The 27,712-nt window shown below is 38.6% G+C and overlaps 1 protein-coding gene across 4 annotated transcripts in view; it reads left to right on the forward strand.

Moving 5' to 3' along the window:
- LOC126259174 (alpha-1,6-mannosyl-glycoprotein 2-beta-N-acetylglucosaminyltransferase) overlaps positions 1–23,450 on the forward strand; it is a 460,896-nt gene extending 437,446 nt beyond the window's left edge. For all 4 annotated transcript variants that reach the window (XM_049955741.1, XM_049955744.1, XM_049955743.1 and 1 more), the window contains 2 exons: positions 11,560–11,774; positions 21,353–23,450. In XM_049955741.1, the coding sequence (XP_049811698.1) occupies positions 11,560–11,774; positions 21,353–21,569 (432 nt within the window). In that variant the 3' untranslated portion in view covers positions 21,570–23,450. The remainder of the gene's footprint in view (positions 1–11,559; positions 11,775–21,352) is intronic.
- The last annotated feature ends 4,262 nt before the right edge of the window (positions 23,451–27,712 follow it).

Genomic DNA, 27,712 nt, shown 5'->3' on the forward strand with positions numbered 1-27,712 from the left:
TCAACGTTGGGAATCTGTCCAAGAGGTAAAACTGAAGAACAAGAAGACAAATAAATAAAGTAAGTTAAAAAATAGTGCTGAAAAACAGTTATAATAAGACAAAAATAATTATGGTCAACAAACTGAAATAGTATGAGTTTATTATGAAGTCAAAGAACTATTTGATATTTTCTATTTAGGGTTGTTGAAGACAATAACTGGATGGTCATCAGAAGAAATAAACCTAAGGGTAAAACAGGCCTGGCATACTTTTGCTTAATTAAGATTCATATGTATCTCAAAGAGATAGTTTACAGTCAGTGTGTATTACCAGTTTTGATACACAGCAATGAGAAATGACCTTCTGGTGTAAAAACCATTGTTCCTCATGAACTATGCAGGGATGCATGTTGGTGATTACTTAGCCAGACAGTACAACAAACAGATTACTAAAATACATTGTATTAAATAATGCTCCACTTACAACATTACAGTTGGGTGCTTAACATATCCATCAAGTAATGTCAATGTAGCAGTCTGAAGTAATATTGGAGTAACATTCCAGAACAGCACCACAGTTGTCTATGGGTCTTACTTTACCTTCGTAGTGTTCAGAACCGAGGTGAACAACATACTACAAACTGAAGTGCTAATGAACAGAACATGAGAACATGGTTTCTTGGGACATGAGTCCGCACTACATGGCTCAGGCTGAAAGTCAATCACAGATGTTCTATTGGAATGTTCTTATGCTGATGAAGTCCATGAAGCCTTGGTTGACAGTGAGCAGTATATTGCCCGAGGAAAGATGAAGTCTGTGAAGCCCTGGTCAGTGGTGCATGATGGGCTGTTTGAGGATGAGGATGGATGAAGTCCTTGTATGCAGTGGTGTAATACACATCAGTGCCTCAGTGATGTGAACTCCAATTGATGACCTACTAGATGCAACTGGTGTAAGCCCAGAATGTGAACTGCTGAAGAGCAATCAGGCAATGACCTAAATACTTGCCTGGTGAAAGGTTACCAGCTCAGTGCACCAGAAGCACATAACTCACAGCAGCGAAGTAGTATTGTGATGGCAGCCGCCAGATATTTGGTTGAAAACAACCCATCGTGTTTGTGTTGATCTCAGACTGTTTATTTACAGTGGTGGTGTTATTAGTGGGCTGAAGCTTCAGCAACCAATGGCATACGACTTTATGGTTGGTGGCTGTATCACATGTGATAGCTTTGAGATACAGCATCTATCCCTTATGAAGAGAGAGATGGTGGAGCTATCTTAGAGATGATGTGACATGTGAAGTAAGGAGGCATCTTGGGGTCAGGGATATGGTTCCTAGAAAGGGTGCTTCTGATGACTGAGGTCTGGACCCAGGGAGCGTTTACCAAAGGCAGGCAGCTAAGACATGGCCATGACCAGTGGAACTGGAACAGACAAAGACTCATGGGAAGGCTCATAGGAGCAAACCTGAAAAAGAGAGGTGTTCAGTGTTGTCAACCTGGCTGCCAAAGGTAACAATGGAGACAAGACACTGACATTATAGAGGATCAGTCTGTCTGACAAAGGCAACAATGGAGACAGCAGCCAACATGGCTCAGGTTTGCATCTAAGCTTCCAGGAGTGCACACTCTGAGGCCTGGCAAAGTTCAGATTGTGGCCCATGTATCGTGTGCATAAGAGGAATGGCTGCAACCCTGCATGTAGTATGAGAGGAGCCTGCAGTCACATGTTGTATCACCAGCTTGAAAACGTCCTGAGACACGATAAGGCAGGAGCAACACGTGGGAGGATTGATGGAATGCATTGAGTCCTGTGATGCTGATTATACACTCCTGGAAATGGAAAAAAGAACACATTGACACCGGTGTGTCAGACCCACCATACTTGCTCCGGACACTGCGAGAGGGCTGTACAAGCAATGATCACACGCACGGCACAGCGGACACACCAGGAACCACGGTGTTGGCCGTCGAATGGCGCTAGCTGCGCAGCATTTGTGCACCGCCGCCGTCAGTGTCAGCCAGTTTGCTGTGGCATATGGAGCTCCATCACAGTCTTTAACACTGGTAGCATGCCGCGACAGTGTGGACGTGAACCGTATGTGCAGTTGACGGACTTTGAGCGAGGGCGTATAGTGGGCATGCGGGAGGCCGGGTGGACGTACCGCCGAATTGCTCAACACGTGGGGCGTGAGGTCTCCACAGTACATCGATGTTGTCGCCAGTGGTCGGCGGAAGGTGCACGTGCCCGTCGACCTGGGACCGGACCGCAGCGACGCACGGATGCACGCCAAGACCGTAGGATCCTACACAGTGCCGTAGGGGACCGCACCGCCACTTCCCAGCAAATTAGGGACACTGTTGCTCCTGGGGTATCGGCGAGGACCATTCGCAACCGTCTCCATGAAGCTGGGCTACGGTCCCACACAACATTAGGCCATCTTCCGCTCACGCCCCAACATCGTGCAGCCCGCCTCCAGCGGTGTCGCGACAGGCGTGAATGGAGGGACGAATGGAGACGTGTCGTCTTCAGCGATGAGAGTCGCTTCTGCCTTGGTGCCAATGATGGTCGTATGCGTGTTTGGCGCCGTGCAGGTGAGCGCCACAATCAGGACTGCATACGACCGAGGCACACAGGGCCAACACCCGGCATCATGGTGTGGCGAGCGATCTCCTACACTGGCCGTACACCACTGGTGATCGTCAAGGGGACACTGAATAGTGCACGGTACATCCAAACCGTCATCGAACCCATCGTTCTACCATTCCTAGACTGGCAAGGGAACTTGCTGTTCCAACAGGACAATGCACGTCCACATGTATCCCGTGCCACCCAACGTGCTCTAGAAGGTGTAAGTCAACTACCCTGGCCAGCAAGATCTCCGGATCTGTCCCCCATTGAGCATGTTTGGGACCGGATGAAGCGTTGTCTCACGCGGTCTGCACGTCCAGCACGAACGCTGGTCCAACTGAGGCGCCAGGTGGAAATGGCATGGCAAGCCGTTCCACAGGACTACATCCAGCATCTCTACGATCGTCTCCATGGGAGAATAGCAGCCTGCATTGCTGCAAAAGGTGGATATACACTGTACTAGTGCCGACATTGTGCATGCTCTGTTGCCTGTGTCTATGTGCCTGTGGTTCTGTCAGTGTGATCATGTGATGTATCTGACCCCCAGGAATGTGTCAATAAAGTTTCCCCTTCCTGGGACAATGAATTCACGGTGTTCTTATTTCAATTTCCAGGAGTGTATGTAAACAGTTGAAGAACATAAGACTTGTTCCTTTTTGGTATGAAAGACAGCATAATGATAGGAGAAGTGTATGTAATCCCATAGAAATATGCATAAGAGACCTGATGAGGATGGGTCACAGAAACTTAATGTTGGATGGCCATCATAAAATTTCAAACAGCTCATCACAAAGTAACTAACAACAAAGCGAAAACTTTATAAGCATTCAAAGAAATCTTTAAATGTTTGTGTCATTTTAGAGATGAAACAGAGACAAATATGGTTAGTAATGGAAATAATAATAAGCTAGGACTATGCCAGATAAGGTGCATAATGTAAGAAGAAAGAAAAGGCATCTGGATGGAGTGATGGTGTTTCAGTCTGAAGTATTAAAACTGGAGATAAGTCACACAAAAATAACTTGCCAAATTATTTGTTGGATGTCTTCAGAGGGAACTAATTTCCCGAAATTGGAATTACATTGTTAATATTGTCCTTCACATGAAAGGAAATTAACACAACATTAAGATCGATAGACCTGTCAGTCCTTCTCCGTACAAAATGGACTAAAATTTTTATTGAGCTCTAGCCGAAAAAATTGATTCTAATTAAGCAAGGAAATAAGTTGATGTAAGAATTTGTTAAAGTACAGTGGAACTATTGTAAATTGTGAACCACATTATAGAATAAAGCAGTTAAGTATGAATTTTAACTTTGTCTGGGATTCTTTGTGTTTAAGGAAACTTATGACTCAGTTCCCAACACATATTTCATAACTGCTCCAGTGAAACAAGCATTAATTCAACTGTTAGCATACTGAAGATTATAGACATCAATATTACAGTGTCTGTCAAAATTCATCAGAATACTGGGAAGTTCATGCTAGGAGCGCATTAAAATTATTTCTAGCAGTCCAGGACGAAGACTTCAGATTTTTAATTTGAGAAAATGAAGACAGAATACATCTTACTGTATATTCTGGTTTTCTTATAGTGAAAATAAAATTCAACGACTAAGGAAGAACTTAATATGGCAATTTTGAAAAGTAGGGCTGAAAATCAATTAATGAGATTAATCAGTTAATAAGACTATAGTTCTGTATAGTCAACGTATAGAAAAGAATGAAGTACAAGTTAATGATGAACTCTTGAAATGATGAACTTTTGTATTTAGAGCAGTTTAAGAAAATAGTTATATATTCAGCTAAAGAACAAAACAAAAGTAAAAATAGCCTGGCATACTTTTTGTAAACCAAGTGTAAAGCTTCAGTGTGCTTTTGATAGAAAGTTTACAATGTTGTCTGAATTGTGGAGACAAATCACAACAAAAGATGAAAATAAATATTATTACAGAGTAAGGCCAACCAAGGTTTTTCATTTCTTTGTACAGTCCTAAATGGCTCATTTGCTCCAAAATAAAATAAAAATAAAGCTCCAGCCTCTAATTCCATCATTCAACATTTTGGGTTAAATTACTAATGTAATCTTCAGTATACTATTCTGGTTTCCCCAGAGGCCACAATCACTGCCTCTCACCCTTCCACCTGCACCACCACCACCACAGCCGCCTCAAGCATCCTGTTGCCCAGTGCTGACCACAACTTCCTGGATCTTCATCTATTCTAGATCAGCCTGCTTACCATTGCCTCACTGACTTCATCAGTGTAAAAGCACTCCAGTGCAGCATCATTGGTTTTCAAACTGTTCCTGTTGTCGAATTTTCATTTTGCTTTCTTTCTTTCTTTTTCTTCAAAATATTTCTGAATAGTTTTGTTTAATTTGCCATAGTATCATGTTCCTTTTATCTTTCCTTGAAACTGTCACCTTCTCTTTAACAGGTGCTTTGTTTCATTTGAGATTTTCTTTTCTTTTGATTTCTTTTTTGTTTTTGCAATATTTTTCATTGTCTACATAACTGTCTTTTATGTATGTTGACGTTGCTGTGTAATATAATCTGCTATACCTTCCTATTGTTAGAGAAATCATCATAATCTATAATCAGATACAGTTAAAGTGCTTAACAATTTGCACTAATTTCAATAATGCTGTGCAGGAGTGGTTCACAGGCAATACAAGAATCAGGTTTTTCCATTCATTCAGAAAGCTTGTAGGCTGATATAAGTGTTGCAAGGGACATTATAAATCAACTGAGCAATATACTGTTCATTAGTACAGACTTTATACAGATAAAGCTCAGAATCCATTAAATTACATAAAAGTTACAGTGAATAAGCAGTGATGATACCTGTAGTGAAGTCGGCATAAGATGGCCCGTGACAGTTAGTAGTGCTGTTGCCCGCTTTCAGCTGTGTGGTGCTAATGGCTAAAGGCAAAAATATAGTTGTTCATTATAAATCAACTGAGCAATATACTGTTCATTAGTATAGACTTTATACAGATAAAGCTCAGAATCCATTAAATTACATAAAAGTTACAGTGAATAAGCAGTGATGATACCTGTAGTCAAGTCGGCATAAGATGGCCCGTGACAGTTAGTAGTGCTGTTGCCCGCTTTCAGCTGTGTGGTGCTAATGGCTAAAGGCAAAAGTATAGTTGTTCATATAGCTGTGACAACAATGAAGTGTTGCCACAGAGACACTTACAAAATCACGTTACATGATTGGTTGAGGTAGGCATGCAAAGCTGCTGAGCGAAGTCCACAATAATGTCAGGGATCTTCTTTGTACACTGACTTGACTAGAGTTGTTATATTCTTTCTGCAATGCTTAAATTTATTTTCAAACATGGATGCCATATAGAACAAAAGTTTGTACTGCTGTCTCTAACTAGTATCGACTAAACATCTGTCACAAGTACTGTATCAATATTGCTACTGGTGACAAAGGCTATGATTCCTTGTCCTAACTGTTCTAATGAATTTAGATTTAATCAAACAATGAAAAATCTGGGATGGAATATAACAATACTATGAAAACAAAAGTTGCTACTTACCATATAGCGGAGATGCTGAGTCATAGATAGGCACAACAAAAAGACTCTCACAATTCAAGCGCGCACGCACACACACACACACACGCACACACACACACACACACACACACACACACACACGCACACACACACTCTCTCTCTCTCTCTCTCTCTCTCTCTCTCTCTATCTATCTATCTATCTATCTATCTATCTATCTATCTCTGTCTCATGCAAACCTAACTCACACACAAGCAACTGAAACCACATTGTGAGCAGCAGCACCAGTGCATGATGGGAGTGGCGACTGGGTGCACCAGTGTAAGGAGGAGGCTGGGGCATGGAGGGGGAGGAATAGTATGGTGGTGGTGGTGGCAGACAGTGAAGTGCTGCAAGTTAGACAGAGGGCAGGAGAGAGGAGAGGAGGGGCGTGGTGGGGAGAAGGTAGTGGAAAAGGAAAGAAATAAAAAGACTGGATGTCATGGTGGATTGATGGCTGTGTAGTGCTGGAATGGGAACATGGAAGGGGCTGGATGGGTGAGAGCAATGACTAATGAAGGTTGAGGTCAGGAGGGTATGTTCTCACCTGCGCATTTCAGAAAAGCTGGTGTTGGTGAGAAGGATCCATATGGCATAGGCTGTGAAGCTGTCATTGAAATGAAGGAGATCATGTTTGGTGGCATGTTCAGCAACAGGGTGGTTCACTTGTTTCTTGGTGATGGATATCATGTTTGGTAGCGTGTTCAGCTGTCTGATACATGAAAGGACACTGACAAACTGAGGCCAAGGAACAAGTGGGAAATGAAGGCTGTCATTTAGAAATTCCATTTCTGTACATAGGAAACTACACTCAGATCTTGTACAAATGCTGCAAATTTTAACAGTGTTTCCCACTCCATGAAGGAAGATAAAGCCTTTTCTTTCATGTTGGGCTTCAAAAGCATATCAAAGCTATTGTTGGTGCCAACCATGAGATACAAATAGCACCCAATTATGTTCTATGCACAACTGCCAATAACTTCCTCCTCTGCATCTCAGACTGGAAGATATAGTATTCCTTTCTGACATGCAGCTTTTTATTTTAGTGGTTCATCAGCTAGCTATAGTAACTGTTATGTAAACTGAAGGGGAAGGGGGAGAAAGCAAAGAAAAGGGAAGGAACTAATGTCAGCTGCATTAGGACTTTGTGTAGAATCAGCGGCAATGAGTGAAAATGTGTGCCAGACTGGGACTCAAACCTGGGAACTACCACTTACAAGGCAGTTGCATTAAACACTGCACTACCCAGACACAGTGTTTATTGCAAATGCACAGACTATCTGGGCATGCTCCCTGTCCAACTCACATTCCCACCTAATGCCACCTATCTGCAGTCCTCGTCAATGTTCTCCATGCTCACTAGTTTTAGATTCCTGCTGGAGATCAAACATAAATGTGCATCAGCACTGAAGGTAGTGGATTCATTCCCATCAAAGCGAATTAATTATAAGAATGTGTGGTGTATGTTCTTTCAGGTATGTCCTGCCTACTAAGCAGGAAATATCAGGTCCAAGTCCCAGTCCCAGTCCAGCACACAATTTAACTTATAACTGCTGATTCCGCACAAAGTCCCTATGCAGCTGATATCGTTAGCTCCTTTGCTTCCCTTTCCCTTCCCTTCCCTTCCCTTTCCTTCCCTTTCCTTTCTTCTTCCCCTCCTCCTTCAGTTTACAAAATATGTATTACAGCTGCAGATCTAAAGTGACATGTCCGAAAGAACAGACACTATTCTGAAAAAACAGACACCACACATTCATATAAGTCTCAGTAACTGACAAGACTGTCCCATATCATCCCAGGTCCTACAATATGATAAGTGCTTTAGCAGAGGCAAGTCACACTGGCTCAGACTTATTACCAGCAACAACATACTAGTAATTATTTATTAGGTTTGTGTAACTATTTAACAGATAATCAGCATTTATTGCATAACTACTTAATAATTAATTAGTGATATGAATATAATACAGGGAAACATTCCACACGGGAAAAATATATGTAAAAACAAAGATGATGTGACTTACCAAACGGAAGCGCTGGCAGGTTGATAGACACACAAACAAACACAAACATACACACAAAATTCTAGCTTTCGCAACCAACGGTTGCCTCATCAGGAAAGAGGGAAGGAGAGAGAAAGACGAAAGGATGTGGGTTTTAAGGGAGAGGGTAAGGAGTCATTCCAATCCCGGGAGCGGAAAGACTTACCTTAGGGGGGGAAAAAGGACGGGTATACATTCGCGCGCGCACGCGCGCGCACACACACACACACACACACACACACACACACACACACACACACACACACACACACACACACATATATCCATCCACACATATACAGACACAAGCAGATGTCTTGGAATATGTCTGCTTGTGTCTGTATATGTGTGGATGGATATGTGTGTGTGTGTGTGTGTGTGTGAATGTATACCCGTCCTTTTTTCCCCCTAAGGTAAGGCTTTCCGCTCCTGGGATTGGAATGACTCCTTACCCTCTCGCTTAAAACCCACATCCTTTCGTCTTTCTCTCTCCTTCCCTCTTTCCTGACGAGGCAACCATTGGTTGCGAAAGCTAGAGTTTTGTGTGTATGTTTGTGTTTGTTCGTGTATCTATCAACGTGCCAGCACTTTTGTTTGGTAAGTCACATCATCTTTGTTTTTACATATATAATAGTTAATTAGCATTTACATACTAATAAATGTGCAAGCAGTAAGTGCTTCTGCTAAGAATCTGAATTTAACTATTAAGCCTCTTAAAGCCTACTATATTTGCTATCTTGGTGACTCTAATTTTGTGCTTAAATAATACTAATGACAGCAGTAGATAGCTGTGCTAAACTGGATATCACTGATTGTAATCATGCTTTCAAGCTCCAATATTACTGCTACTGCTTTCATCAGATATAAGAAAAGTGCTTAAGTGATTATTACATAGCTCCAGTATTTGTAATATAATTTTGAGTTTGTTGTAGTTTAAACCTTGTTATTGTACAATTGAAAAAGAAATAAACTTATTGTAACCATTATAATGACAATTTCAGAATGCTGTAACACTTAAACAACAAAAATATATACATATATTTCAACAACAGGTCTACTAAAAATGTTTTGTATCATACTAAGATCCAGTGTAGGTGACATAAAATTTAGTTTCCACTAGCAACTACCACAACTTCTTAGAAATGCTAAAAAGGCTAGAATAAAATATGAGATACTCAAACGGTTGTGAAAATGCTCTAGTAAATTTAACATCTTAATTGTAAACTGACTAGAAGTGATTGACTGCAAAAATACATCTATATTATTGCCAAAAAGTGTTTTTATTTTACCATATGTATTTTGTTTTATTGATTTAAAAAATCATCAGTAGTGTGGAATCAAACATATTTACAATATTGTTTTTATAGTATGTATAAAAACAGCGTCTTTTATAAGCTACTGAAGTGTGTTTTGATGTACTGCATTTTCAACTTTTTCGACTTAATACCGGAAGTGTGGTTTGCATGCACATTTCTCAGCTATTACTGCCATTTTCTCTGGTCTGTTTGGCCTGTTTTCAATCTCACCTGCAGCTCATGAAAAGAAGTGTTTTATGATCTACAGCCAGATCAAAATTAAAAATATTTTTGATTCTGAACCACTAACCTTATTTTTAAAACAATAAAAAAGAATATGTATGGAAAAATAAATACAAATTTTAGTAATTAGAGGGACAAATTTAAAATTCCTTAAGTAATTATACATGTACTATACACATCACGACTAGACAAATGAAGAATTTAAGTGCTTAGTAAATGAAGTGATTCTTTAAAAAAATTCTGTTTTGCTTCTGATAAAAAAGTGTAGGTGTCATGATTAAAGGATGAGGGAAACATATGGTATAAACTACTTTACCTCCTGAATCTAACTGCTTTCATTTTACATATAGACTGCAGTCTACATCAAAAAGTGACATAGCATTTACTAGAGGCATTCAAAAGACTGTTAGCATTTATTCCATTATACAGTGATAACATCAGTTGGGATTTTTCTTCCCCTTTTTGTGAATTACTGGAGTCATACTGAGCTGCCTTTTCTGTGCCATAATAACAGCAAATCAAGAAAAGGTCACAAAAAAACTTGTAAATGTTTAATCATAATGTGTAGGCTTTCACGGCCAGCATCTTCATTAATTAAAACTTTCAGGCTAAGAGGCTGTGGTTGAACAGTAGGAATTCTTTCTCCTGGCATTTTGTTGCCATCTGTGGGCAGCATCATGTTCATCTTTGTGCTTCAGACTACGAATTAAGCAGTGAATGGGACTTGTTAAATTTCAAAAGTCATATGTCCATATGTCTGCAATTTCACAGAAGTTGATAAAGAAATGGTGCTGCCTATGAACCAATTTACATGAAGATCCTGAAATGTATTACAATAATTTCAAAATTAATAATTTTGCAATATTAATACTACAATGTCCTGAGCTATGTGTGCTATGTAGCTATCACATGCTGCTGTAATGACTTTTAATCAGGAGGTATTCAGTTTGCACGAAGGTGAAGGAAGAAACTATCACAAAGTCCTGAGTTAAATCCCAGACCTTCTTAGAACTCATAAAACTGGTGATGGTAACAAACCTGTTGAATGAAAACATTAAAGTTGCTTACCCCTTTTAACTGTCAATTTGCCATTATCAGGTTTCACTATCTTCGTTCCCTTTTTTATTCACAAAGTTCTTCCTGAGGAAAAATAAAAACACTGCATTGCAAAATCGTTTACTGACACACCACCCACAGAGTGTGGATTTAAGTCGTCGTCCTCCACCCACCCTCTCATTCTCTCATGAAGAATGGACTCGGAAAGAAATGAGAACAACACAACAGAAACAGAGTTACCAACACAGGTAAACAATATAATTACATGGCAGTAAATTAATTTATAGTTAATTTCAGAATCTAATGCCTCTAGAAAGTAACATTTTTCTGACTCCAAATTGCACAATTTTAACAGCCCTTTGTCTGTGCTCCAAGTGGGTTACTACTATATCTACATATAGTTGTCGCCTTTTCCATTCACACCTGTGCACATTATCCAGCAATGAGATGGAGTCACCATATCTAGTTCAACAAACTAAAGAATAATTTTCTTTATGTACTACTGGGTTTCTACTGTCCATCTCCTTACCTCCTTACTCAGGTTAGATGTGTCACTTCCTCTCTTACTGTGTTCTTGACACCTTCACAATATGTTCCTTTTCTCATAACAACTTTTTGAGTTCCACTCTTGAAAGCAATTACATACAAAACATACCCAGTCACTTACCTTTTGTTTGCCACTTGTTAGTACAAATATATGCTTTGTATTTTTAAATATACTGTAATGTTTTGGGATTTTCATAGGCTGAGGTGACACCATGGGTGAGCAGTAAACATAATATGGGAATGGCATTCAACCGCACAACTTGGAATGACATTCGGCGTTGTGCTGAGTTTTTCTGCATCTACGATGACTACAACTGGGACTGGAGTTTGCAACATATTTCACAGGGCTGCATGGCACACAAGTTGTATGCAATGGTCATGAAAGGGCCTCGTGTATTTCACATTGGAGAATGGTAAGAGCAGTTTTCATATCATTGTATAAAAATTTCATTGTTGCACCCACAAGACAATTTAAAATGAATATAATGATTATAAATGGCTATAAATATTTCATATGTAGCAATAAATTGATAAGAATTACACAGAATGTAAAAGAAAGCTCCAAATACCATCATACTGAACTGAAGGCCAGCGTACACACACAGTAATGCATAAGTGAAAAACTTCATGTCATTGAAAGTGACTGTGTCAGATCATTTACAGAAGATATTCTGTGCATTAGAATATAGCAATTGTCATTCTGTCATGATAGTGCAGAGAAGATTTTGTCAGTGATGGAACACTTAATTTTTTAACTTCCATTTACATTCTCTGTATTTCTTATGGATGTATTACTATGCCTTAAATAGCTATAGCTAACCTCTTTATTCATTTTGAATTGCTCTGTATATTTATATTTTTTATGCATGAGATATGACATACAACATATATCTAACATATCAGGACCTTAAAATTCAACTAACTCATAGTGTTAAAGATACCCACTGTTATTCCGTAGTTGTCAGGAAATCCATTAGTGACAAATAATACTACGCATCTTGTCGTGGGAGCTACAGTTACCCACATCTAAAGTCACTAATATGCTAAGCATTCATGAAATAGTGAAGACAAAACTCAAACATTGATGTGAGTAAAGACCAAAAGCTGTGGACTGCATATACAGGTTTAGACATGAATTAGTGTCACACATTGAACTGTGTTGCTCTTCCATGTTCCAGTCCAAGAAATGGCAATTCAACAATAATTTTGTAGGATCAAGAAGTGTGAAAGAAACTTCTCAATGTTGCTAAGCACCTGCACAAGCTAAAGCTTGGAGGAAGAAGCACCAAGACTGCAGGACTGATGCATGCTCTCTCTCTCTCTCTCTCTCTCTCTCTCTCTCTCTCCTGCTGAAATCTGTAAACTTGGATATATTTTCACCTTTCTGTTAAATTGTTGTTTTTGTTGTGGTCTTCAGTCCTGAGACTGGTTTGATGCAGCTCTCCATGCTACTCTATCCTGTGAAAGCTTCTTCATCTCCCAGTACTTACTGCAACCTACATCCTTCTGAATCTGCTTAGTGTATTCATCTCTTGGTCTCCCTCTACGATTTTTACCCTCCACGCTGCCCTCCAATGCTAAATTTGTGATCCCTTGATGCCTCAAAACATGTCCTACTGACCGGTCCCTTCTTTTTGTCAAGTTGTTCCACAAACTCCTCTTCTCCCCAGTTCTATTCAATAACTCCTCATTAGTTATGTGATCTACCCATCTAATCTTCAGCATTCTTCTGTAGCACCACATTTCGAAAGCTTCTATTCTCTTCTTGTACAAACTATTTATCGTCCATGTTTCACTTCCATACATGGCTACACTCCATACAAATACTTTCAGAAACGACTTCCTGACACTTAAATCTATACTCGATGTTAACAAATTTCTCTTCTTCAGAAACGCTTTCCTTCCCATTGCCAGTCTACATTTTATATCCTCTCTACTTCGACCATCATCAGTTATTTTACTCCCTAAATAGCAAAACTCCTTTACTACTGTAAGTGTCTCATTTCCTAATCAAATTCCCTCAGCATCACCCGACTTATATGGACTGCATTCCATTATCCTCGTTTTGCTTTTGTTGATGTTCATCTTATATCCTCCTTTCAAGACACTGTCCATTCTGTTCAACTGCTCTTCCAAGTCCTTTGCTGTCTCTGACAGAATTACAATGTCATCGGCGAACCTCAAAAGTTTTTATTTCTTCTCCATGAATTTTAATACATACTCCGAACTTTTCTTTTGTTTCCTTTACTGCTTGCTCAATATACAGATTGAATAACATCGGGGAGAGGCTACAACCCTGTCTCACTCCCTTCCCAACCTCTGCTTCCCTTTCATGCTCCTCGACTCTCATAACTGCCATCTGGTTTCTGTACAAATTGTAAATATCCTTTCGTTCCCTGTATTTTCCCCCTGCCACCTTCAGAATTTGAAACAGAGTATTCCAGTTAACATTGTCAAAAGCTTTCTCTAAGTCTACAAATGCTAGAAACGTAGGTTTGCCTTTTCTTAATCTTTATTCTAAGATAAGTCGTAAGGTTAGTATTGCCTCACGTGTTCCAACATTTCTACGGAATCCAAACTGATTTTCCCTGAGGTCCGCTTCTACCAGTTTTTGCATTCGTCTGTAAAGAATTCGCGTTAGTATTTTGCAGCTGTGACTTATTAAACTGATAGTTCGGTAATTTTCACATCTGTCAACACCTGCTTTCTTTGGTATAGGAATTATTATATTCTTCTTGAAGTCTGAGGGTATTTTGCCTGTCTCATACATCTTGCTCACCAGATGGTTGAGTTTTGTCATGACTGGCTCTCCCAAGGCTGTCAGTAGTTCTAATGGAATGTTGTCTATGCCCGGGGCCTTGTTTCGGCTCAGGTCTTTCTGTGCTCTGTCAAACTCTTCGTGCAGTATCTTATCTCCCATTTCGTCTTCATCTACATCCTCTTCCGTTTCCATAATATTGTCCTCAAGTACATTGCCCTTGTATAAACCCTCTATATACTCCTTCCACCTTTCTGCCTTCCCTTCTTTGCTTAGAACTGGGTTTCCATCTGAGCTCTTGATATTCATACAAGTGGTTCTCTTCTCTCCAAAGGTCTCTTTAATTTTCCTGTAGGCAGTATCTATCTTACCCCTCGTGAGATAAGCCTCTACATCCTTACATTTGTCTTCTATCCATCCCTGCTTAGCCATTTTGCACTTCCTGTCAATCTCATTTTTGAGACGTTTGTATTCCTTTTTGCATGCTTCATTTACTGCATTTTTATATTTTCTCCTTTCATCACGTAAATTCAATATTTCTTCTAAAAACAAAGATGATGTGACTTACCGAACGAAAGTGCTGGCTGGTCGATAGACACACAAACAAACACAAACATACACACGAAATTCAAGCTTCTGCAACAAACGGTTGCTTCATCAGGAAAGAGGGAAGGAGAGGGAAAGACGAAAGGATGTGGGTTTTAAGGGAGAGGGTAAGGAGTCATTCCAATCCCGGGAGCGGAAAGACTTACCTTAGGGGGAAAAAAGGACAGGTATACACTCGCGCGCACACACACACATATCCATCCGCACATACACAGACACAAGCAGACATTTGTAAAGGCTCAAATGTCTGCTTGTGTCTGTGTATGTGCGGATGGATATGTGTGTGTGTGCGAGTGTATACCTGTCCTTTTTTCCCCCTAAGGTAAGTCTTTCCGCTCCCGGGATTGGAATGACTCCTTACCCTCTCCCTTAAAACCCACATCCTTTCGTCTTTCCCTCTCCTTCCCTCTTTCCTGATGAAGCAAACATTTGTTGCGAAAGCTTGAATTTCGTGTGTATGTTTGTGTTTGTTTGTGTGTCTATCGACCTGCCAGCACTTTCGTTTGGTAAGTCACATCATCATTGTTTTTAGATATATTTTTCCCACGTGGAATGTTTCCCTCTATTATATTCAATATTTCTTCTGTTACCCAAGGATTTCTATTAGCCCTCGTCTTTTTACCTACTTGATCCTCTGCTGCCTTCACTACTTCATCCCTCAGAGCTACCCATTCTTCTTCTACTGTATTTTTTTCCCCCATTCCTGTCAATTGTTCCCTTATGCTCTCTCTGAAAAAACTCTCTACAACCTCTGGTTTAGACGGTTTATCCAAGTCCCATCTCCTTAAATTAGCACCTTTTTGTATTTCTTCAGTTTTAATCTACAGTTCATAACCAATAGATTGTGGTCAGAGTCCACATCTGCCCCTGGAAATGTCTTACAATTTAAAACCTGGTTCCTAAATCTCTGTCTTACCATTATATAATCTATCTGATACCTTTTAGTATCTCCAGGATTCTTCCATGTATACAACCTTCTTTTATGATTCTTGAACCAAGCGTTAGCTATGATTAAGTTATGCTCTGTGCAAAATTCTACCAGACGGCTTCCTCTTTCATCTCTTCCCCCCAATCCATATTCACCTACTATGTTTCCTTCTCTTCCTTTTCCTACTACTGAATTCCAATCACCTATGACTATCAAATTTTTGTCTCCCTTCCCTATCTGAATAATTTCTTTTATCTCATCATACATTTCATCAATCTCTTTGTCATCTGCGGAGCTAGTTGGCATATAAACTTGTACTACTGTGGTAGGCGTGGGCTTCGTATCTATCTTGGCCACAATAATGCGTTCACTATGTTGTTTGTAGTAGCTTACCTGCACTCCTATTTTTTTATTCATTATTAAACCTAATCCTGCATTACCCCTATTTGATTTTGTATTTATAACCCTGTATTCACTTGACCAAAAGTCTTGTTCCTCCTGCCACCGAACTTCACTAATTCCCACTATATCTAACTTTAACCTGTCCATTTCCCTTTTTAAATTTTCTAACCTACCTGCCCAATTAAGGGATCTGACATTCCACGCTCCGATCTGTAGAAAGCCAGTTTTCTTTCTCCTGATAACGACGTCCTCTTGAGTAGTCCCCGCCCAGACATCCGAATGGGGGACTATTTTACCTCCGGAATATTTTACCCAAGAGGATGTCATCATCATTTAATCATACAGTAAAGCTGCATGCCCTCAGGAAAAATTACGGCTGTAGTTTCCCCTTACTTTCAGCCGTTCGCAGTACCAGCACAGCAAGGCCGTTTTGGTTAATGTTACAAGGCCAGATCAGTCAATCATCCAGACTGTTGCCCCTGCAACTACTGAAAAGGCTGCTGCCCCTCTTCAGGAACCACACGTTTGTCTGGCCTCTCTACAGATACCCCTCCGTTGTGGTTGCACCTACGGTACAGCCATCTGTATCGCTGAGGCACGCAAGCCTCCCCACCAATGGCAAGGTCCATGGTTCATGTGGGGTCTGTTAAATTACAGAAAGTAATACTTCTGACAAGAGCTATATTATGTCTCCTGTCACAATTAGTAGCTGTAAAGGAACACTGCATATACAGTCAGTGTGGCATTACAGGAACTTCATCAGACAGCTACAAATGACAGTCCCACACCAATTTGATAGATAATTATGCGTAATATGTCTTCTGTGATACCACTGTATGGAATAACTGCCAAATCAGCACGTATCACAATATGTTGTGTACTGTCATTGTCGCCCCACCTTGAAGATGCCTGATGCCCAACTGTACCAGTTTACATGAACAAACAGTAACAAAAACTTCCAAATAGCTTGCAGTTTTAAACTTCTTAACTATACTTTGATTAAAATTACTTTGTACTTGACATTTCAGCAAGTCAAATGGTAGGGGCCAGCCACCATCCAGTCACAGTTCTTTCTCAAGTGCCATGCACTCACTGTGTCACTGTTTTGAAGGTTGCATACAGTGTCTTGTGAAGCATAGCTGGTTCCATGATGGCAACACTGCCCCCGGCAGTTGCAATACGTCCATCACAAAGTAATTTTAATTGGAGTATAACAAAAAATACTTTCAAGTGTGGCAGTCACAATTCATCAGCTAGGTATACATTGGATAACATATCACTTTAACACAGTGAGTGGAAGGACTGAGCCAGAGATGCCAAAGGTTCTGTGACACGATAGGCTGCAACTTCCTGGATTTTTGCATAGGGCTGAGAACTACGGGGTCCCCCTAAATGGGTCAGGTGTGCACCATAGAGCAGGGGCTGCTACTTGGGCAGCTGACTGTGTGTGGGGTGCACACAAGGGTTTTTTTAGATTAGCTGACTCTCCATCCAATCCAGATAATGATAGCTGTAGGAAACCCAGAAGTATCAGTGTAAGATTGAAAGAAATGTCTCCCACAGGTGAGAGTATTAAAATCTTAATGGTTAACTGCCAAAGCATTCACAACAAAGTGCCAGAGTTCAAAGCACTCCCAAAAAGCAGTGAAGCTCACATAATACAAGGTACACAAAGCTGGTTGAAATCTGAAATTGATAGCAGTGAGACTTTTGGGGTAGACAAGAAACTTAGATCCACGGAGGTATAAATTGACGCTGCATGTGAGATTGTTTGAGCAAGACTCAGTATCAGGGTGGACATAAAATAGTAATTGAATCCTTCTATCACCCACCAGACTCGTCTCCTGATGCAACCAAAAACTTTAGAGAAAACCTCAGTATGTAAGTTTTCCAATCATACTGTAATCATTGGTGGACACTTTAATCATCCAGCTATTAACTGGGAAAATTACAGTTTTGTTAGCAGTGCGCGTGATAAGACATCCTGCGAAACATCACTAAATACCTTCTCTGAAAACTACCAAGCACAGATAGTTATAAACCCCACTCGTGATGGAAATATATTGTATCTAATGGCAGCAAATAGATGTGACCTCTTTAGGATGTCTACATCAAAACTGCTATCAGTGACCATGACGTGGCTCCGGCAACAGTGAATACCAAATTACAAAGAACAACTAAGACAGGCAGAAAGATATATCTGCTCAGTAAACTAGTTTAAAAAATCAGTAGTGTCATTTCTCAATGAGGAATTTGAAACTTTCAGCACAGGGCAGGAGCATGCAGAGAAATTATTGCCTAAATTTAAAAGAATAGTTGACTATGCACTGGATAGATACATACCCAGTAGGACAGTTAGCAATGGGAGGATTCGTCCGTAGCACACAGTCACTGTAAAGAAACTTCTAAAGGAACAGAGATTACTGCATAATAGGTATAGAAACAAAGCATAGGTCTATAGGTACAGAGATGCTGAATGAAATGTGTTTGGCTGTCAAGAGAGTGATGCCTGATACCTACAATGACTACCATAGCAGAAAATTGTTAAATGATTTCAAAAAAACCCAAAGAAATTCTGGTCTTATGTAAAGGCTATTAGTGGCACCAAAGTTAGTGTCCTGTCCCTAGCACTGAAATACTTAATTCCATTTTCAAATGCTCCTTTACAAAGGAAAACCCAAGAGAACTGCCCCAGTTTACCCCTTGTACCACTGAACAGATGAATGGAATAAGTTTTAGTACCAGTGGTATAGAGACACACCTGAAATCATTAAAACTGAAAAAATCTCTGGGGCCTGATGGAATCCCATCAGATTTGATGCTGAATTTGCATCTGAGTTAGCCCGTCTCCTAACTATAATCTATTGTAGATCCCTTGTACAAAAAACTGTGCCCAGTTCTTGGAAAAAGAGCACAGGTGACACCCGTCTACAAGATGGATAGTAGAAGTGATCCACAAAACTACTGTCCAACATCGTTGACATTGATTTGTTGTAGAATCTTAGAACATATTCTGAGCTCAAACATAATGAGGTACCTTGAACAAAATGAGTTCTGACATGCCAGCCAACATGGATTCTGGAAACATCAGTCATGTGAGATCCAACTCGCACTTTTCTCACGTAACATACTTAAATTTTTGGATCAAGACAGGAAGATGCAGTATTTCTTGATTTGCGAAAAGCATTTGACTCAGTATCACACTTACACTTATTGGCAAAAGTATGGTCGTACGCGGTATCGAGCAAAATTTGCAATTTTATTAAGGACTTTTTGATAGGGAGGATGCAGCTTGTTATTCTTGATGGGGGTCCATGTATCACAGAGGAGTAACTTCAGGCGTGCCTCAGGGAAGTATTTTGGAACCCTTGCTGTTTATGTTGTATGTAGATGACCTTGTACACAATATTAATAATAACCTCAGACTTCCTGCAGATGATGCAGTTATCTATGATTAAGTACTGTCTGTATAGGCTGCATAAATATTCAGTCAGATCTTGATAAGATTTCAAACTGGTGCAAAGATTGGGAACTTGCTTTAAATGTTAAAAATGTAAAATTGTGCTCTTCATAAAACAAAACAATGTAATATCCTATGACTATAATATCAATGAGTCTTTGTTGGACTTGTCCACCTCATAAAAATACCTGGGTGTAACATTTCATAGGGATATGAAATAGAATGATCACATAGGCAGGTGATGGACTTCAGTTTATTGGTAGAATACTGGGGAAATGCAAATAGTCTACAAAGAAGATTGCTTACAAATAACTCATGCAAATAGTTCTAGAATATTACTCAAGTGTGTACATCCCATACCAAACAGGACTAACAGGGTATTTTGAACATATACAGAGAAGGGCAGTACAAATGGTCACAGGTTTGTCTGATCCATGGGAAAGTGTCACAGAGATACTGAAGGAACTGAATTAGCAAATAGATGTAAACTATCCTGTGAAAGTCTATTAACAAAGTTTCAAGAACCATCATTAAATAATGACTCTAGGAGTATACTTCAACACCTTATGTATTGCTCACATAGGGATCATGTGGATAAGATTAGAATCATTACTGTATGTACAGAGGCATCCAAACAATCATTCTTCTTGTGCTCCATTCATGAATGGAAAGGGAAGAAACCCTAATAACAGGTACAATGGGACGTACTCTCTGCCATGCACCTCACGATGGTTTGCAGTGTATGGATGTAGATAGCATATTTAGTTTCTGCTTTATGACAGCAATAAAAGCATGAAAACCAAGCCATGACATCTCCGATTGGATTGTTGTGTCACCGATCTCTACCCCTGAGCTGAAACACAAATCCTCTGCAGTAATTCATGAAGATATCTACTGACTGGCTCACACAGTGCATCTTAAAGTTTGATGTCTCTAGTCAGTCAGTTTCATAGGTCTACAAGAATAGTGATTATGTTTAAAGCTGCTTTGCTTTTTCCATTTCACAGTAGTATGGCTAACTGTGTATCTGGGGATGTCTGTGAAATATCTGATAGAATGCTTGAACTTCTAGACCTGTACAGGTGTGCTTAGTACCTCTGTTGCTTCATTTTAAATGCATTTTTATACTATCAGAGGCATAGCATGAAGTCACATAGAAGATATTCATCGGGCTGTCTAGAAACTTTGGGTGACAGGATGTATTTCACACGGATAATGAAACTGAACAGTGGGTCATCAGTCTTTAGCACATATTTGTTGATACACACATCAGCCAAATGTATTAAGATTATATAAAAGGCACATGTCTTCTTATAAGGAGTCAAATGTGAGAGACAGCAAATGCAATTGTTGCATAATTTTTCTTACCTTCTTGATGACACATATAGGAATTTTTAATGTTACATGAGGGTGCATAACCATAATACTCCAAGCTCCGTAGTTCACTGACCTGCAAGGCAGTCAGATTTATCACTAATGGTGAGTGTATTAATGTTAATTATTTGTGTGCACATTACAGAAAGATTAGAGGAGGAACGTTTGGGAAACATGTGAGCCTAATGGAGCCCTATTGTGAATGAGTAATCACCACCATTACTTTTTTAATGAATTGTGCTATTCTTTAACTCATTTTAGGTATCATTTCCTTTGTGATCAGCTGGAGTATGAGAGACTGCAGCAAACAGTATTATGTTCGTAGTCAAAAAATCAAAACATGGGATAGGGAACAGTAGCAACCAAATTGATAAAATAACATCAAACTAACTTTATTTCTATATTTAACTAATGAAGATTTAACTATGCAACACATTCTGTGAACATTGCTCTTTAATTACAGTGGTGTCCATCACAAGAAAGCCAACTGTGAATCTACTGCAGTAATTTCAAAGGTGCAACATGTCCTGAAATTTGCAGCAAAACATCTGTATCCTACACATCTGACTCTGACAGTTACGAATGGCAACAAGAAGCAGAAACTACGAAAGGGTAATGGTGGCTGGGGGGATATTAGAGATCACCAGCTATGCATCAATATGACAAAAATAGGCAGGTAGTACACATTTGTCCCAGAACTGTGGGTTAGGGACAGAATACTTTTCATGCTAGAACTCTCTGTATGTGGAGAATAAATGTTAATCTATAGTTACTGGAGTGGTGTAGTGCCATGCTCCTAAATCTTTATTTGAAGTCAAATCTTCTAGCTGAATTTCTTGGATGTGACGTATAAGACTTTATGCACATTTTATATTTGATGCTTCCAGATGTGCATGATCAAACAAAAGTGACAAATATGCTTGAAAAAAAGACTTTAATGCAGATTTTTCTGTCTGCAAAGCACCATTTCTTCTAACTGGAACTGTTTTGTGTAAGGCAATGTAACAGTGTGATACATTGGCAATACAAAATATCTGCATTATTTTTTGTGAAAATGATTTTTTGTGGATGTTTTCCATGAGGTATGCTACATAAAGGCACATGGTTATAGATTTATGTACTGTTCTAATTAAAAGTATATAATTTTTATTGAAACCATGTGTAAAGACATGAACTAAGGCTATTCAGTGTAAATGTAAACACAAATGCACATATTTTTAATGATCATGTGACAATTTGTATAAAAGTGCATCTGTGTGTCAAAAAGATGTTAGCATTAGATTCTAAAAAAAAAAAAGCTCTTGTCCATTGAGTGCAAATCATTGACTGCTTGGTTTATTTTTATATTCTAATTATTATGTCACATCCTATATAAAGCTTTGTATAGAAAACATGTTATATATTCTGCCTGGTGAAAACCCATTTCTGTGATCCAAAACTTTTCAAAATATTGTAGCTGTCTTTTATAATTAATATTGGTTTTCATTTTGGCAAGCTTAAAATAGGTATATTGCTTCCAAAGTGATGTAACCATGCTCAAATTATTTTTAAGATATTAATCTGTAATAATCAGTGAATTTATATGAAACAAAGGATATCGTGTAAGATTTCAGTAAGCATCGGTATTGAAAGAACTAAAGGTAGCTTGTGTAAAACACTGTGGTACATTGAAAAAAATGTACTAATATATTTGTATAAAAATGATTTTCTACTGTAAACTTGTAGTTTCAATTATCTGTAAGTAATAAAGTGATTCCCATGAGTGGAGTTGGAAATTGGAGCAGATGCCTCATATGTGCAAAACTTCATAAGGATTCTCTGATTAGAATTTTCTGTGCTAATCATAAAATTTAAAATACTTTAGAGGAGAACTTTTAAAGAAGATATAAATCTAGCTGCAGGCACGGAGGGTCCAAATTAAATCTGTTTGTTGGAAACAGATTCATGCTTCCTTACCAATCATCATGGCAAGATATATATGTGTGTACAGCTAAAATGGTGCTAATTGATGTTAGTTTGTGTAGCAAATATTCTTCATCATCTGTCTTTGTTTTATTGTATCTGCAAGCTATATAATAGATTAAAGTTTTTTTACATACTGTTCTGTATTCTGACATTGCAAAGGAGATAATTAATGAAGCACAAAGTTAATGCACTTACTTCTGATGAAGTATATTGCTGACAATATTTATCAGTCTTACCAGTAACTGCTTACCAGAATTTGTTTTATTGCTTATCTTTTTCCATTCATAACAATTGTGTATCTAGTCACGTAAAATAATGTTCATATGTTTCTGTTATATATATAAAAATTTAAGTGCTCTTGTTTCGTAGATCTGAATATTTAAAAGCACCTTTTTTGTTTTTTGTTGTTGTTAACATGAAGCAGTCTGCGGATGGATTGAAACAATAAAGTGGTAAATAATAGCATAAAACTTTCTGGCTAAAGAAACCGTTATATTACATTATGTACATACATGGAAATTTTGGTGTTCTGTGTATGTTACACTGCTATCCTTTTTATATCAGTGGAAACCAAATAAAATTTCTGAGCAAACTGATTAATTTACTCTTTGGCATTCTGCCACATAATTTTCAACCTATTTTCAGTGTAATATCATAGCAAAAACATTATTATTGTGTTGCATTTCTGTGTTGTGTTATTAGTGAATTCTACTCATTTATTGATTTTGAATTGTCTGAACAATTGTAAAGGAAAACTTTTATTGTCATTAAGAACAATCTTCTTTATATAATTTCTCATCTACTTTGTGCCCTTTGTATACAGGGTTTCAGAAATTCCCACTACAAACTTCTGAGATTTGTAGAGGGGAGTGATTACGTAATACTTTGAGTAGGAACTCATGTCCAGAAATGTGCTGTTTCTGTTTTGTGTCGGTTTAAGTTCCGTTGTTTAACTCATCCACTTCTGCTTAAGGAGTGGAATTAGACATGATGCAGTACAGTTGTTAGGTAACAATTAAAAAGTAAACATAATGAAACACTGATTTATCACTTAAGTACATTTGTTTGTACTAACATTTAATATTACACATTTACATTAATCCAAAACAAAAAAGACCCAGCTTACTGTATGTACAGCACAGTATCACCACATTACAACAGCGACTTTATATGGTGACCACCAACGTTCTCACAGACATTGCACTTACACAGTATGTTCTGGTATGCACTCTCCATCTCACCTGGTGTCTCCTCAATTTCTAATACAGCGACCAGAACTTGTCCCAGCAGATCTTCCTCTGTCTTCACAGGAGTCTCCTAAATTAAAGCATACGACCCCACAAGAAGTAGTTCACAGGAGTGAAATCTGGCGATTGTGGTGCCCACATGGTTTAACCACTTCAGCCTAACCATCTTTCACCATATCATCTGATGACATGTCTCCAAACCGCACGTGAGAAGTGAGGTAGTGCACCAAATGTTGAAACCACATTTCCTGGTGGACCTAAATGTGGCACAGCTTCCAAGAAGGGGTCAAATGTGTTTTGTATGAAGATAAATTACGCAGTACCAGTTAGCTTGCCCAGTCACATGACTGCCTGGAATACTTGCCCACACGTTAATACCAAACCTGTGCTGAAATCCTTGAACATGTGTGGCACGAGGGTTTTTGTTTGCTCAGACATGACTGTTTTGTGAATTCTGAGCTCCCTAGTGAACTGAGATTCATATATGAACAGAACTCCTTGTAGAAAAAGTGGTGCATTGATGCAATGGTGCAGGAACCACATGCTGTAGGCAACGCATTCTCGAAAATCAGCTGGATGCTTAGCACATACCCCTTGTAAGTGATACAGACATAATTGTTGCTCCCTGCATAACATCCCAGACAATACTGTGACTAACACACATTGTACACATAATTGTTAGAGTGCACTTGTTGATGGAGTCTGTTCAATGCGATGCAGTACATGTTCTTCATATTCAGGCATGCAGAATTGCCATGGAGCACCACAATCCTGCCTCATCAGTGAGAAGGTACCTGTTCCTAAGAGCTGCTGGGTAATTCGGGCAAAAAGTTTGTGTGATGGCGTGCTATGTTATACAAAACATCTGTGATACAGATGACTAGTAGCCCTTCCATTACCTCGTGCTTCATCGTACACAAGTAGCATTGTGTATTCTGAAAATGTGCACCGAATCATGTTTACTATATGGGAGATGAATAGGCAGTAAGCCAGACATTAAGTGACATCAGGTGATCATCTGACATAGTGCACATCATTCTGTCTACCCTCTTGCACACCAGGATGAGCAACTCAGCAACTCTCTATCCCTCAGAAAACATGGATGCATTACACATCTGAATTGAAACCAGCATAGAATGGAAATGATATGTTTCCAGACATGCATTCCTAATCAAAATATTATGTACTCATTCCCCTCTACAAGTCCTAGAAGTTTGTAACAGGAATTTCCGAATACACTGTATTTTTAACAGAGTTATTTATGGATCTATGAAACTGTATATTTCCCTTTTTACTTAAACTTGACAGGTGTAAATGCCGTACTGTTGCCATTTGACCATTATGGTGTTCACATCTAGGTCTTGAAAGAAATTTTGATTTCGAAATAAACTATCAGTGGTACCCAGCTTTTCTCAGGGAGCTTATATGAGATTTTGTCATAGTTGAAATAAAAGGATACAGTATAAGAAGCAAAAAAAAAAAAATTATAGGACATTTTTCTAACTACTTACAATACTTGTTTATAAACAACATTTTTCATTCTGTTATCCAGGGTATATATGTACAAATTTTTCAAATTTACTACTCAAGAGCAAGCTACATATAGCTGACTGTGAGAGGAGCTGGAGTCTTTGAGGTTGATACCTTAATATTTTAAAGTTAGCCCTTGCACTTCATTAATTGTAAAACTGTAGGTTAATTTGATTATAAATTGCAGTTTTTTAAATTGGAATGGCAGTTCAGTACAGATCAGTGGTATTCTGGGGATAAATAGTGTGTGTCCTTCATACTTTCCAGTCACAAGTTCAGCTTCGATGATGATATTCAATAGCTGTTTGATGGTCATCCTTGTTCCATTACATAGGTTTGGTGAGTTGAGATTTCTGAGGAATGCGATCAGAGATCCAATTTAAAGCAAAGGCAGTGTACTGGCATTCCTGGAACTTGCAAAGTGTTTAAAAATTCTATGGAGGCATTCACTCTTTCTTCAATATTTACCGTCATATTGATCGACTTGTGTATTCTCTCTTCATTGGGAATTCTCTTTTGAATATTAAAGTTGATATCATCAACAGTATTATTTTTTGTTGCCGAAAATTAACAAATACACAAAGTACACTTTACACACTTTTCACACATTATTTTCAATTTATATTCAGTCACTGTATCACTTTGACAATTCACACATCACTGTTTGTTTTTATTCACTCACTGCACTACTTTTTCAGTTCCTCTCTTCGTCACTGATAAGAAACTGATGTTTGAACCCACGACTGGTATATACCTCTACCAATGGGTAGCCCCACCAGTAGTGTATTCCAGAACATACCAAAAAGGCATTGAATGGTACACAATGTTCCAGACATTCCACAACATTGGGAACATCCCAGAATGCTCTCAAAAGATTCACGAATCTTTCCAAATGTTCCAGACTATTCCTGAATTTTCCAGAACATCCCAGGTGATTGTGGAGCATTCTGGAATGTTGTAGAATACTCTCAAATGGTCTGGAATATTCTAGAAATTTCTGGAGGGCAAAACTTCCCAGCCCTTATATCTTCAAAATATGCCCCTCAGGTTAAAAAAGGAATCTTCGTCATGGATGGATCACACCATACAACTCCCTTGATCGTACTGGGACTCATTTCTGAGTTTTAGCAGTACACACATTGTATGCTTACTTTTATTATATATATTCATTATTCTACTCTTATAGGAAATGTTCTATGTGGATCAAACCAAACCTGAACATCAGCAACACCAAGTGCCATTGATCAGAACTATCCAACACGTAATCAAAACTGAAATCTCAACAGATATTTTCTTCCCAATTACTTCTACTAAATCTTACAAGTATTGTTAACAAAGTTTAAAAGATTTGCTGTTATGACCCTTTATGTCATAACTGCTATTGCATGTTTCTCTAGTCTATTACTGAAATACAGCACCCAAATAACTGTCAATGCAGTATTCATTTATGTCTATGGTCTAGGACTGTGCTCTGTTATACACAGCACATTTCACAGAAATACTTATGTTCTGATGTAAAAATCCAAATGTATTATGATTGTTACCCTGTGTGCTTTCCAAGCTATTATCTTTTATTTCTCCACTGATTGTTACACTTTTGTCTATCCTAGCTTCCTGAAATTACCTGTTCAGGGAGTTCTGTATCAGACATTCCCCTCCCTTGATAACTCCCTAGGAAAAGGATCTTGGTCTTTTTAACTGTCTGATTACTACTAGCCATAATTGCACTTTTTTCTTTCCTTGTCAGTGTTAATGATGTTGAAGAAAGTTAGTAGCAGAGTGTGGTTGCAAACAGGAAACTTATGTTTTAATTAATTTATTCACTGAAGAAAGAACAATGTGTTGGAGACATATTACAACAAGGCATACAAACACATTCAGTCTACAGAGCAAGTCAATCTCCAGTACCAAAGATTACAAACAAATCATAAGGAGCATAATATATAATTGGTATTCTTTCAATACACCTCAATTATATATAACACTAGTCTACAACTTTACACATTTCCAACCCTTGTGACATTTTTTCAAATTTCTGTTTGCAAAAAGATTTTGTAAAAAGTCAGCTAACTGATTTTCTG

This window comes from Schistocerca nitens, chromosome 5, assembly GCF_023898315.1.
Source record: "Schistocerca nitens isolate TAMUIC-IGC-003100 chromosome 5, iqSchNite1.1, whole genome shotgun sequence".
Taxonomy (NCBI): domain Eukaryota; kingdom Metazoa; phylum Arthropoda; class Insecta; order Orthoptera; family Acrididae; genus Schistocerca; species Schistocerca nitens.